We start from the raw sequence: 15,064 nt of genomic DNA on the forward strand, positions 1-15,064 counted from the left end.
AAACACCTCCATGCTAGCAGGTCCTAGGAGGGGAAAGGTATAAGGCTTTGAGTTGGTGAGACCCTCAAATGACACTAAAAGCATTGGAGGGACTAATGTTCATTGATAACACGTTGCTTTGCCCCATCAATGACATCATCCCATCAGTGGCCCGCCTGGCTTTGGAGCCAGGTGACTCTGCTCTTCATCTGCCTTTCACATCCATGAGACAGAGAGTCTAAGCTCTCTTGCAGGGCTGATGGCAGCCATGCCTAGCAGCTACCAGATGCTAAATAAATGACTTCTAGTAAAAGAAAGATTAGTTTCCTGCTCTGCCTTAGAATATCCCCGTGCCCGGCCCATCCTCCCACATTGCCGGGAAAGCAAGAGAGGGCTGTTATTTCCACTATCAGGCAGGCTGAACTCTCGCCTCTCGCTGTGGAAAAATCCATTACTGAGAAGTCATTTGTCAAAGCCAACAGTTTAGCTGCTTTAATTTACATATTTATCAAGTTTGATTAGAACGTATTGTCTTCGACTTTCATCCCAGCTTTCACCTCTCCTGGCCTTCTTTTTCTAGGGAAACTGTTTTTGTTGTCCTTGTTCCAAAAGGGCACTGTGTAATTCAATTTGCATTTGCTAATAAGCCTGCAACTGAGTCTGGGGAGGAATTCCCGGAGGCTGAGAATGGTGGACTCCAAAGGCAGGGCACACACTGGGGAAAATCTGGCCTTCGGTGCCAGCCTGGTCCACTCATGCAACAAAAGAGCAACAGATACTCCACAGTTCTTTAATAAGTACTTACTATGTGCCAGGAGCTGAAAATACAAGGAGATGGGAGAAGTTGTGGCTTCTTGTCACTTCAAGTCTAGTGACCCCAGTTTCTGCATTTGTAAGATTAGGTATTTGGACCCCGTGACCTTGCCTCCGAGGCTTTCATTCTGAACACTTGCTAGGCATCAGATCTTTTTTACACATGGACCTGGTGGGTTATCTTGCATTTAATTCTTATAAGATCCCCATGAGGTCTATACTGTTATCCACATTATACAGATGAGGAAATAAAAGATGCCGGAGCTCAAGGTCACATAAATACATATGCCAGGACTTGAATTAAACTCTCTTATTTGACTCTAGAGGGCAAGTTCATAACCTCAAATCCAAGAGTGACCTTTCTCTTCCATTAGTTTTTGAGCTCTTAGATAACAAGGACAGTTTCTTATTTCTCTCTCTGTCCTCAGGGACCAGTTCAAAGTCTGGCGTGTGGCCGGTGTTAGAATATGTGTGCTTAATTTAACCAAAGGAGAAAGTCCATTGCGCTCAGCCTTATTGTTTTGGGAGCTCCGGACCTGTGCTGGTCTCCTCTGCTGCCTCAGCTGAAAACTGTTGTAGCACACATGGTCAGCACTGCCCAGACCTCCCTTCAGGGCCCAGTCTCTATTCCCAGGGGTGTTAGTGGCCAACAGCTAGCTTACAGCAGAGTCTCCTGGGACCAGCACTCAATATAGGCCAACCCTGGCCCCTGGCCATGTCCAATATCCTTTCATTAAGGATTAGAGCTCCATGAGACATTAATAAAAGCCACTGTTGAGTCTATTCCGGTCATACTTAACTTGTATCTCACATAAGAGTTCCGAGAGACCAATCCCAGAAAGCTTCTGCTTGGGAAGCTCAGACTATGATATCTGACCAGGTCCCCCAGCTAAGCATGTTTTCTGAGCAGGAGGCCCTGGTTCAGACTTCCTGGAGGTGCTTGTAGGATGCTGGGATGAAGACACTGTCAGGAAGAGCCCTCCAGCTGACGTACTGCCAGAATGCCAGTCTTGTGGCCAGCAAGGACAGCCCATCTGAGGAGGGAGGCTTAGTGTTGCTCTTGTGACTGTCAAGGTAACAATTCCTCAGCTGACCCAAGGCATTTATTTCAGGCCTGTACTCTCCCAGCTGCCCTTCACTTCTCTGGCAGGCATTCACTAGGCCTTTTCCAAGTGTCTGTCTTCATGGACATTGACTCTCACAGCCCAGTGCAATGGCCAGAGGCTGTGTAGACACTGGCGCTCTATGCCCTGGAATTCAGACCTGCCCACCCACACTAGCTGTGTGACCTCAGGGGAGTCATTTGTCCTGTCTAGTCCTCTTCCCTTCATCTCTACAGTGAGATTGTTCTTCTCAGTGACTTTACTTGCTCTGCAGTTCCGAAGGCCTCTGTGCGTCTCCTGGAAGTCTCTGACCTTTTGAAGCCAAAGGAATGGTTTTTAAATGTCCTAAGACCTGTTAGCACATTAATGTGTGAACACATATGAGGTGCACCAGAAAGGCTTCTATCCTTAAAATCTGAAATTCCAGAATCAGTGCTGCATTCTTGTCGGGAACATTTCTTTATCTTCAGCCCCTCCAGAGTCATCCTTGTTCTCTTCCCCCAGCCCACAGAGGGTAGAACACTCTCTCCCTACTCCTGTGGCCTGATGAGTATGCCATGTGGAGATGAAGTTTTAGGCCCTGGGAGATCTGAACCTAGGAGAGGGAACATGGCCAGGGAGGGCTGATAGGAGGTGGGGGATGCGAAGCTTAAGAGTCAAGAACTGAAAATAAACTTTGCCGACATCACTGTTTTGTCAGTGACCTGGAGGCTCAGCCAAGCAAAGGCTGGGCATTTGGCAGAGCAGACATGAGTTGTGGCTACAGTTATTGCCTGTCCATGGTAGCAGAGGACTTAGGACTAGATGAGAGTCCAGACCATGAACTATGATTTCAGGAGTGGTGAGGGCACCGTGGCCTGAGGATATCTGGACAGGCTTTGTGAATAACAGACATTATTTTTGAAGAGGAGTAGTTCTCAATCAGGGCTCAAAGCAGACAGGACATTCGTGATGCCTGAAGATATTTTCGATGATCATTACTCAGGAAGGGATATTATTGCCACCTAGTGAGGAGAGCCTAGGAATGCTGCTCCCATCCCACACTGCGCAGCTCCTTGCACTGCCCTCGCAGCAGTTATTCAGTTCAAGATGCCTGTGGTGTTGAGGCTGAGGAACCCCATTCATGTTGCCTGTCACTCAATAAATGGCACCAGCTTTGATGGGTGAGGCCACCTGCCAGGGCCATAAATTCCCTTGCGTAAGGTTTATCTTGTGAGCTAGAGATTGTTATTCTCATTTTATAAGTGGGGAAACTGAAATTTAGGGTGGGTGGGCAATTTTCTCAAAGCCTGATGGCCCAGGGAAGTCAGCAGCCTGTTTGATCCCCTCGAGGGGCAGAAGAAACAGAGGGACCAGTGTGCTGTCCAGTCTCCTTCAGCCAGCTCTTCCCTCCTGTTGTATTCACCCCCCAGTCAGTATGGCTGCGTGAGCCCTAAGGTAACGTGAAGTCCCAAATGCATCATCAGATTTTCCACTGCCTCCAAGAAAGTTCAGTTGATGCCCGCTAGATCTACATGTTTTCATAAAATTCTATGTAATTAATTCTACACCTTGATAATGTCCTTACTGTAATTCACATCCCCTGTTCTTTCTTTACTCTCAGTATGTTATATTGTCATGTTATCTTCAGCAGGACACATTTCATGCTGATGAAATCAGATGAATCAGAACATTAGCACCAGAGCTGGCCTAGATAAGTCCTGAGCGAACATCAGTTTCCTCCTTTCCTTCCCAGAAGAGACACATCCATATTGAATCTCAAAGGCTGAGCAGCAGCAATCTAGACAGCTGATGAGGGCTGGCATTCTTAGCAAGGAGGAAAGCTGTGTCCACGCAGAGGTGTGAGAGAATGTGTCAGGTCTGGGGAATTCTCAAGAGCTGGGGAATTCCCAAGAGTTAGCTGAGGCCAGGACGGGTGGAAGAAGCTGGAGAGATGTGTGGGCCCTTGTTGCCAGAGACCAGAGGTGGGATTCAGACCAAAGCTTATCTTGCCTGAGGACAGCAGAGAGCTGCTGAAGAGTTTAGGACCTAGGAATTGGTATGCTTCACTTGTACTTCAGAAGGGCTACTTTGGTGTCCATTGGAAGATGGACCGGCAAGGGGGACCCTGGCACAAGGAGGCCAGTGACAGGAATATTCCAGTCCTAAGTTTAGTAGCAGTGTGGATCTGGAGGACTGGCCAAGACATTGCAGTTGATCTGGCCTAGAACCAGTGGAAGGACATCTTCTCGTCCTTATGATGCTTCTTCTATGGTCATAAAGCCAAGAAAATATAAAAGCATAGGTGTCAAAAAAAATCCTCCTTTTGTAACATTCCACATTCTTCTCCCAGTTCACCACCTTCTTCACCCCTCACATTATTTTCTTATTCCCTACAAGTTATTTTTGGATTTATTTCAAGAAAAATGGAGAAATAAAACTGACGGTGAACCTCTGGGAGATTTTTTGTCTCTAGAGGGCCTAGCTGGTACTCCTGGGGGCCTCTTGACATCTTCTATGATCTCTACCAGCCCTAATCCACTGATATTTGACCGAATAGATCAAGTATTTCTCTCCACCTTGGAACTAGGATTACAACTTTGGTCCTCATTCAAGCTCAGCATCCATATATAAGATGCAAAGTTGTTTGGGTTCTACATATCAACCTGGGGAAATATAACTATCTCCAGGGGGAAACTATTAGTTATTTATTACTGCCTAAAAAATTTCTCAGGATTTTGGCATCTTAAAATAACATTCATTTATTATCTCTCAGTCTTTGTGGGTCAGGGTTGTGGGAAGACTTAGCCGAGGGTCCTGAAGTTGCAGGGAGCTCTCACCACAGCAGCAGTCCTCTGGGAATGGAGACTGCCCTCCAGGCTCATTCGTTTGGCCTTGGCAGAACTTAGTTCCTCTTGGCTTTTGTCTGGACACTTCAGTTTCTCACCATTTGGGCCTTTCCATATTCTGACGTCGTACCCTCATGATAGGACAGTTGGCTCCTTCAAAAGTGAGTGATTCAAGAAAGGGAGCAAGCACAGCCAAAACCACAGTCCGGTTATAGCCCGGTCTCAGAAGTGCCTTGTATCACCCCTCCTACAGCACTCCATTTGTTAGAAGGGGACTCAAAACACAGCCCACAGTAAGGGAGTTGGAAGTTAATCTCTACCCCTTGAAAGGAAGAGATTAACATAGAATTAGTGGATGTAATTTTAAAACCACCACAGGGACCCTATTTAAACTCCAAGAGCCATTTTGATACAGTGGTTAAGAGTATAAATTTGAGATGAATAAAAGACCTAAGTTTAATTTGGTCCCCACATTTGCTACACTGCCAAATTTTAGGCAAGTCACCTAATGTTTGTGGATCTCAATTTCCTACTCTAAATGAGGGATAAGAATTATACAGTAATGGTAAGATGTTTCATTGAGTTACAGTAAAAATGAAATAATAATTATGCCCTGTAAAGTACCTGGTAGAGAATAACTACTTCATAAATATTATTTCATTACTAAAGTAATGGAATAATGTTATTGTTTTCCTTTACAATAGATAGTGTAGTATGGAAATTAAAACCACAGTTTGCCTGGGTTAGAATTCTGGCTCTGTCATTCATTAGCTGTGCGAATAGGAAGAAGTCATTGACTCTCTTGGTCTTGGTTTACTGCAAAATCAAGATAATAATAGTACCTGGGCACCTAATAGGTGTTCAATAAATACATTATGAATATGGATATAGTGGAATATGATGACAACAGGATGATTATGTGTGAGTGTGAGTGTGTGCGTATGCACACAGGTAAGTTAGGGCTGCTACGTAAAGCACATTTGATCTTAAACACCTTATGTTTAACTGGACAGCTTTGTATGCCTGCCCCAGTTCTATTTGAGTGTGTCCTTGTACCCTTAAATGTGGCCACCTCCATGAGCTCTCTGGTTTTATTGTCCCTTGTGGGGCAGTCTTGTTCCCACTGTTTGCATTCTCTCTCCCTGTAGCTTTGTCCGAGCACGCTTCCTTCTTCATCCCGGCTTCCTCCTCCAAGGATGTGTGTAACTGGCTCTGCACAGAGTCTGGGGATTTGGTGACAGGAGGGTGTGTGGGTGGTCCCACGTCACACCACCTCAGACTGCTACATTACCTTAAATTATTTTGCAAATGAAAGCTAAAAGCTAAGCAAAGGCAACCCATCCATTTTGCCTAAAGATGATTATAATGCTCTTTTATGGCCTCCTAAATGACAATGCAATTTGTTACCTGCCTGCATCAACATTTGCTTATATTAGCACCCGAGATGCTTGATTTTTATTAGCCCCATGTTATCATTTTATGAAGACACAGGGGCTCAGTAAAATTAGTGTGCAAATAGAGTGCCCATTTTGCATTTTCCTGTGGTCAGCAGAAATGCTGAATGCAATTGAGTTGGTACTGGGTCAGGGGAGACATCCATAAAGAAAGCCTTCACCGAGGGCCTCGGTGATGCCATTCATCATCTCTGGACTGCTGGGATAGATGGGGTCAGTGTTAGGTACTATATCTTTAAAGGACTTGATATGTATTTTTAGATGAAAAAGTAATCCAAATACTGAGACACTAGCTCAGTTTCTATCTCAAAAAAGCCAGACGAAAGTTAATTGAAGTAATAGCTATCTAAACTCCTTTATAAACCATGATCTTTACAAGCATTTTTGTTTGTCCATTTAGCAGCCAGGTTGTGGGTATCTACTTCATATAGTGTCCTGGGAAAGATATTAGAGACACACCCATGGAAGTCACAGTTTCTCCTTTCCATGTGGGAAAAGTTCAGGTGTTTAACTTCTTTCTTAAACCATAAAATTCTTCAGAGTGGGCAAGTCCTCTCTCTCTTCCTTTGTTCCTGAAGGTATCTAGCACAGCACTGAGCATAGGATGTGTTTGCACATATTTCAATTCTATTATATTTTTTGCTTTTAGCGGAAGCAGTGACCCCCTCCCAGCCTTTATTGGTGGCTTCAATAGACCAAATAAGTTACAAACCTTTAAACAATATACAATAGAGTTAATTTTTGGTTTAATCTCTGCTATGGGTGCTCTTTTGAGGTGATGAGCCAGATCCAAAATACCTATTACCAGCATTTTAGAAAGAGAAAATCTGTTATTTCTGTACCCTCGCTCTTCAAATCATCCTCTAACATAGACAGTCTCCTTTAGTCTAACTTTTTTCACTATTTCTTCCTAACTTCCCTTCAGATCATTTTTCTGCCCCATGCCAATCAGTGTCCCTAGACCTGTGACAGAGTTCCTACCCCTGCTTCCTTGAAATGCCACCCTCGACTGTTGCTTTTATCCTATAACATCTCTTCTAAACTTTATTACACAGATTACACTTCTTTAATCAAAGAAAGAACATGGTTTCTGAGTTGTGGTCACAGTCTCCTACTTTCCTACATGCCTAATAATTTTTTATTAAATGTTGGGTATTGCAAGTTGTACATTATTAAGTGTCTAGAGTTTGTTGTTTTCCTTTAAAGATAGTTGGGCTTCCTTTTAAAAAAAAGAGTATAAGACTAGGTAAAACTCAAAATGGACAATAGATGGTAGGAAAGGGAAAGAAATTGCTCAAAGGAAGGAACGACTGGGATGAGGGAAAGAAGAAAAAAGAAACAAGGAAGGCAAAATATAAATATATATGTATGAATAACTGCCATGACTGTATTGCTGTTGTCTGATGGTGTATTGAAATGAACAGTTAATGCTCACAATTTTTTATGTTCTGATTGACTTTGCATGCTTGTGTCTGGTGATATGAGCAACTGATTTGAAGGTAACAATATGCAGTGGAATTACAATGGTGAACTACTACCATCTTGCCTAGTGAAACTCTGTATTATCAGTAATGTTTTATAAAATATTTTCTTATTCTCTTTAGTGGTTTGAGCAATCTTTCATTCTTACATCTGGTAATCTGAGCAATGTAGTTGAGGATAGTGATATGCAATGTAACAACCACTGTTGATTCATATTAATTTGTCTTGAGACCCTGTATCACTTTGAATGTTCTTGCTTTGATTTATGTTCAGGATACTGGTATGCTGCTACTGTTCTACTTTTTTATTTGTTTCTCATTTATTACTCTCTTTAAAATAAAAAAAATTAAAAAGAGAGTATAACAAGCAGTACTGTTTTGTTCAGTTTGATTCTTTGACACTTATTTTAAAACTTTATTAGAATGTATTTAGAGTCTACCTCTAAGAAATGACCCTTCAGAGTTCACATTCTCCCTGAATGATCCACAAGGACTTCTACTCTTTGTGCAGAGTGATACTTGTATATTTCTGTTATCCAAGATCTGAATCCCAATGATTTCCAGACCTGTGTGACCTCTGAGACCTGTGCACTGTACAACCCACTGGTCATTTTGCTCTGAAAGCATGGAGTATGTTACTGAGTTTTCCATCACTGTGACAAAATCCCTGAGATAAACTATTTATAAGGAGAGAAGATTTTTTTTTTGGCACACGATATCAAAAGTTTCAGCTCATGGTTACTTGAAAATGTGGCTTCTGGGCCTGTGGCAGCACAGTACATCATGGTGGGAGTATATGGCAGATGAAACTGCTCACCTCATTGCAGCTGGGGGACAAAGACAGAGAGAAAGGTAAAGGCTGGAGTCCCAGGGTCTCCATCAAGGGCATGCCTCCAGTGACCTAACTTTCTTTAACTAGGTGCTGCCCCTTAGAAGATTCCACCAACTCTTAATAATGCCATGGGCTGGGGACCAAGTTTCCAATATATGGGCCTCTGGGGGAAATTCCAGGTCCAAACTATAGCATGAAGATTCACTTTATGCATGTGCATTTTAGGATTTAACAAAGATGCAAGAAAACTTCTTCACAAACTTCCAGAATTCTTTTCCTGCAAAGCTCTCTCCTCTCTGCAGGCCACAGCACTTCCCCACAATTGGCACCCACTGTACTTGGATCTCAGTGAGACTTCCAGGCTCTGCCCAGCATACCATTCCCTGCTGATCAGTCTGCAGTGGAACATCAGGCAAAGTGCCAGTGCAGTCACAGCGTATGCGTCCATTGTTTCCCTTCTCTCATCCAAGATCTGAAAATGGTTGTTTTGTGTATTTGTTTAATTTTTTAGTTGCTTAAGGTGAAAGGGAAATTTGGTCCCTGGAACTTCATCATCACCAGACAAACATTTGAATCCAAATCTCAGTCCTCACCCCCACTTATGAGCTCTGTGACATTGAACAAATTATGTAACCTCTTTGCGCCTCAGTAAAAGGAGTATCAACTGCAGATTTCTATAGGGAATGAGCATGTGTGCATGTGTGTGTGTGTGCGCATGCCCAGACAAAGGGGCTAATTAAATGGCAGCTGCTACTATTACTATAAATAGCTCCTTTTTTATTCCATCATTTCCTAGGTGTTTGCTGAGCCCTATGTAATATGTCAGTTTGTTTAATCATCATAGCAACTAACAAAGTAAATATTATTGTCCTAATTTGTAGATTAGAACACTGAAACCCTGTACAAAGCCAGTGGCTCTAATATTCAATTTCACTCATACAGCTTCTTTATATTACTGCAAATATTCTATATTACATATTATACAACATTTCACCAAGTAAAGAGAATATGGCCATTTAACACTGAAGTAGCCAGAGACATAGTTGAATTAGTCAGCAGTATCTGGGCTTTAATGATTCTAACCAAAAACTTTAAGAGATAATTGTATGCGGCCCATTCTTTGTTTATCTCATGCCCACACGCCAGTCTCTAATCTTAGCTTTTCTTACCCTCTTTACTGACCATCTTTCATTTTATCTTACAGAAAATCTCCGGGAAGGGGCAGAACAGAAGGTGATATTCATCACAGGCCGAGTGCACCCGGGGGAAACACCCTCTTCATTTGTGTGCCAAGGTGAGTTCAGGATCTCAAGGATGTCCTGCCCTTGCTTCCCACATCCAGATGGGGTGCTGTTGTTGTTTTCTTTTTTTTTTTTCTGGACTGGGGATTGAACCCAGGGCTTCTCACATGCTAAGCAAGCAACCTACCACTGAGCTGTACCCCCAGCCCCTGGGATAATCTCTGAGATGGTATAGTCACATGCAGTCATCACGTTGGATGGGAGCTTGCTTCTTTAAAGAAGTTGCACCTGATGTCTGCTAGGTTTTGTTGCAATAAATGCTTATTGACTAGGTGTATCTGTGGATAAATAGATGGCTAGATAAAATAATAGGAGGAGGTGTAGAAAAGAAATCTATGTTGGGGATGAGCCAGATAGTGTCATCTATACTCCCTAGATTTACTTTTTTCTAGTGACTCACAACAGCAAGCATCCAGCCCCAGCTCATTGTAGATCAGTGGAGGGCTGTGAAATGGGAAGGTAAAAACTAAGAATTATGTATTAATTTACTCATTTACTAATTCATTCATGCACTTAACAAATAACCTAGGCATATTTCTCTGCAATTACATTTTAAATCATTACTAAATATTTAACCCATATAAATATATATTCAATTAGGGAGCTATAGTTAGCAATCTAAACATTGTTAATAAGTAAGACATAAATAATAAAATAGTGAATGCCCAGGAACTCATCTGTTTAAGTACCAGAATATTATCTGTTCTTTTTAGGTTCTTTGCCCTTTATTTCCTCTTCCCACAGATATCCATCACCTTGAACTTTGTTTTGTCATCCTTGATCTTCCTCAATAGTTTTCCTATGCGTGTGAACATTCTTAAACAACGTATTCTTTAGTTTTGCATGTTTTTTGAACTTTATAGAAATAAAGTCCAGTGTGCACTCAGATGTGCTTCCCACTCAGTATCCAGTTTGATGAGTATAGTTGAGGTTCACTTATTGCTCACCGCTGTATCATAGTCCATGTCTGCCAGTCGATAGCCAGTTTACTTCTTATAAACATTTATTTCAAATTGCCCACAGGTGAAGTTTACTTTTTTATGAGTGTACATTACTTATACATGGGTTTCTGGTGGGACTTTTCACACTTGCTGATACCATACTTTGAGAGCTCCACCTGCAGTAACTCTCCCTTACCTGTGCTTCTGCCTCCTGCGAGTCCTTTCCCTCTTCAATTCGCCTGGACATGTAATTGCTGAATCTTGAGATACACGCATCTTCAACTTTACCAGGTATTTCCAAGTTTCTCTCAAAGGCATACACTCTTTGCCCTGCTATCAGTAACATCTGAAAGTCCTGCCTTCTTGCCAAAACATTTTCATTTGTACCTGTGTGGTGTATACATTTCATATAAAAATGTAAGATATGAGTACTTGCACCAAGTACTATTCTAAGCATTTTACATATTTTAATTGACTTTCAGTTAACTCATTTCACTTGTATTAGTTTGCTATGTCACAGGAACTAATAGTAAGTATATTTTTACTTATGAGGAAATCAAAGTTTAGAGAAGTTAATTTATATCATTTCAACCTAAAGAAGATCCGTGAGGTCAAAGGAACATGGAAAAGCCTTTGAAGGTTCTGTAACTTCATGGCAGCAGCACACTGCAGAGGAGTATCTGGAGACAGGGAATCAGGCAACCCCAAGGTCAGGTGTCGGCTGTGCCACTTCCTAGCAGTGTGACTTCAGTTTCCCTAAGTGTAGAATGAGGATGTGACCTAGGGAGGCTGCTTTGAAGCTGGCACGAGATGAATGTAAACACAACACCCAGTCCTGTGCCTGGCACACAGCAGGCGCTTGACAGATGCCACCTCCTTCCCTATGGGAACCTGAAATGAAGCAGGTAATCTGCTTTGATAATTATCAAGCACTATGCAAATAATGTGAGCATTATTTTTCCCGTTCACATTCTTACGATGACTGCCTCCCTCTCTTTATCAGCTGAAGACACTGAGTTTCAGGAGAGGAAGTGACAGCCCAATGCCCAGCAGCTGACGAGAGGCATGGCTGGGCTCCCGTCACTACAGCCGACTCCTCTGCATTCTCACTTCTGCCCTTTTCCCCCCCAGCAATGTCCTTGCAGTCACCTTTCCCAAGTCCCTCCTTTCCTTGCAGCCATCTGTCAGTAACTAAACTTGGCAGCGGGTCTGGTCCTCCAGCTGCTTGGATATAACTGCTTTGTCTTGTTTATGAAAATACAGCAGCCTTGCCATCCACACCGTCATCTGCGGGAGCCCACATCCCTGTGCTCACCTCTTCTGCGGGCAGCAGACGGAGGACAGGGTCTCCACCCCATTTTACAGATGCAGACTGGGGCATAGAGAAATTGGGTGGATTTCTGGTGTTTTCTCTGATAACACTCTTTCCTGGAAGGGAATATTCGGATGGTGCCCAGTTAACAGTCAGTGCTAGCCTTTAGATTTCCAAATAAATGTTTGTTCCTTGGCATAACCTTTCAGTGCCTACTGACTGCCTTTTCATGATAAACTCTCGATTCCTTAGTGTGGCATCCATTGCCCACCACGATTTGGCTCTTGCCAGGCCCTCTGGCCTCAGCCTCATTGCATTTCAGCCCCACACAGCCAGTCTCATACGGCTTAACCCCTGGATGCAGAGTCCTCCTGGTCACCATGGAGCCTTGCACGTGCTCCTCCCTCTCTCTGGAAGAACCTATGCCCACTCCTCGTCATTTGTCTAGCACCTCCCATCTCCCAAATGTCCCCCTGTGGGTCTCCCTGACTCACTTCCGCTGGTACCTGGTTTCCGCCTGTCTTGTGGGTCAAAGGCTGACTTTCTTCCAGGAAAAAACAAAACAAAACAAAACCTGATTTGTTATTTAATTGATTTATATTTGTTTCTCATTCATTAAACCATGTGCTACTTAAGCTCTAGAGACTGGCTTTCTGCCACTTTCCACATCTGGAGAATGGGGTTATTTTATTCATTTTATGGGGCTTTTGTGAAGAAAAAAAGCTTTGTTGATTCTGGTTTGCTAAAACTAAATTCAGCAAAAAGAGCCTCAAAGTCACATAGCCAGTAAATACCAGAGGAGGGCTTTGATCCTGGATCTGGCCAGCTCCTCTGCCTGTATATGCTCCTTTGTTCCACTCAGAGAGAGGAAGTGCTGGAAGGTTTTGATCTTACTGAATTTTTTCTTTGTACCTGGAATCGAATTCACAACCTCGCACTTGCCAGGCAGGCGCCGTGCCACTGAGCAAATCCCTGGCCCAACTAGAAGGTTTTGTACGTGGAAAAGCACAGGAGTTTTGTATCTGGAAAAACACAGAGTTTTGGCCATGCTACAATAATTAATGCACATCTTACAGAGAGGATGTGGATATGATAGTACTGTTCTAAGCACAGGGATATGGCTTACCTAAAGTCACATAACTCATTCGTGACAGAGACTCTGGAATCCAGCTCCCCAATCCAGTTCCTTCTCTTCCCCTGCCTCTGTACCTCTCCTTTAAGACACACAATTCATCCTTTCTTAAGGCAGAATAATTCAGGCATTTTTACCCCACACTGGGTCTCTCAGTCACCTGGGGACAACCTAGGCCAAGCCCTCCAGCCGGAGGTTTCCTCCCTGGTCAGTTCTCCGCTCAGTCCCCTCCCCAGCCCGTCCTATTCTAGTCATGGAAGGCAGGTCTGAAGGCTGCAGGGCTGGAAGGCTGATGGCTGAGATCACTCTGGTTCTGTTAGCTCTTCCCCATTAACTGCTTCAGTGACCTTCAGCAGGAAACAGGCGTACGAGGCCTGTTGGTTCCCATCTGGCTGGGACCACAGTTCTCACTGCCGAGCTGCCGATACACCTGCTGCTGGGAGCAGAGCGAAGTCACGTTGTTGCAGAGCTCTGAAGGAGGTGGCATTAAGGAAGGCAGGTGGATTCCTTAAGATTCTTCTTGGGGGTGGAATAGCCACCTCTAGGTCGTTCCTCTGATACCCCAAACTCACATCCTTTGCAAGGCCAAACCATCCTTCCTCTCCAGCTATGCTGTGAGAGGTCAAGGGATTTTTCCATGTTGGCCTCCAGCAGAGCATGTGAGCTCATGGTCCCTGAGTCAGACTGGCTGGCATTGGGTCGCAAGGCCTCCACTTCTTACATGTGTCTTTGGGAATGTCACTGACCCTCTCTGTGCCTCAGTTCTTTATCTCTAAAGGGAGATAATAGGAATCTTGCCTCACTGATTGTTGTAAGAATAAAGGAGTTAACATCCATAAACCATTTCAGACAATGTCTGAAATATGGTAAGCGCTAAACGTCAGTAGCAGGGGGAAGAGGTGTCACTGACAGAGCACCTTCCAGGTGCCAGAGTCCCAGTGAGGAGCTTCACTGTGTGTTTCTTTAATTCTCACTCAAGGGAACTCAAATTCAGGTGTGTGACTCCAGTGCTGTAACCCTGAGGAGTGCACTCCCTAGGAAGGACCGGCTCCATCTCCACTCACAGTCTAGATCCTACTCACCCGGAGGCTCATCTTGCAAGTCAGAAGTCTGGTGGCAAGCAGTCCCAGACTGGGTCTCTGACTCCTGGCCAAGGAATACTCCTCCTTGAGACTTCCTGGAGTTGTCAAGATGACAGCTCTTGTTGAAAATCTCCATCTGCAGAGCATTTTGACCTCTTCCAACCCCTATCACTTATTGGGGCCATCTATGGACTGCCGCCAGGGACAACAGATGCCGCACTCTGCAGGGTGCAAGGCAGTGAGCATAGTTGAGAATTTGGAGTTGGAGAAAGGAACTGAGTTTGGGTCCCACGCTTCCACCTGCCAGCTCGGAGACCTTGAACAAGTCTTTGGCTCTCACAGCCTCTGTTTCCTCACCTGCACCATGGAGCAGTGATGTCTTGCTCAGAGCTGCTGCAGGGATTCAGAGAGTCAGTGCTGGGAGAGGCACTTAGGCACATGCAGGTCCCGAGCAGCGCCCACACCCTCCTTTCCTCCTCTGCTCCTCTGAAGCTCCTAGCCCAGTGACAGCGAACCTTTTAGAGCTTTCAGTGATACAAAGAGCCCGCACTGGCCCTTGTGTAGTAGGTTTGCCACCACTGTCCTAGCCCCACTCTTCAGAAAAGACATGGCAGTCACTGAATGTCACCTTGAAGGTTAGTAGCAGAGTGGGGACTACATCCTGGTCACCTGCCTACCAGCATGAGCCCTGCTGCCTCCTCCCAACATGTCCACTGGGGCTTAGATTGTGTGTGGAAATACAACTGGCCCCCTCTCAGGATGTTTACTCCTCGGGGTCACTTTGTGAGGGCAAGAGGAAGGGGAAG

The 15,064-nt window shown here is 44.1% G+C and overlaps 1 protein-coding gene across 3 annotated transcripts in view; it reads left to right on the plus strand.

Moving 5' to 3' along the window:
* Positions 1 to 15,064, plus strand: part of Agbl4 (ATP/GTP binding protein-like 4) — a 1,347,784-nt gene that overhangs the window by 1,204,460 nt on the left and 128,260 nt on the right. For all 3 annotated transcript variants that reach the window (XM_013521735.1, XM_005398626.2, XM_005398625.1), the window contains exon 7: positions 9,695 to 9,784. In XM_013521735.1, coding sequence (XP_013377189.1) covers positions 9,695 to 9,784 — 90 coding nt within the window. The remainder of the gene's footprint in view (positions 1 to 9,694; positions 9,785 to 15,064) is intronic.

This window comes from Chinchilla lanigera, unplaced genomic scaffold (genome assembly GCF_000276665.1).
Source record: "Chinchilla lanigera isolate Chin_1 unplaced genomic scaffold, ChiLan1.0 scaffold00063, whole genome shotgun sequence".
In the NCBI taxonomy this organism is placed as follows: domain Eukaryota; kingdom Metazoa; phylum Chordata; class Mammalia; order Rodentia; family Chinchillidae; genus Chinchilla; species Chinchilla lanigera.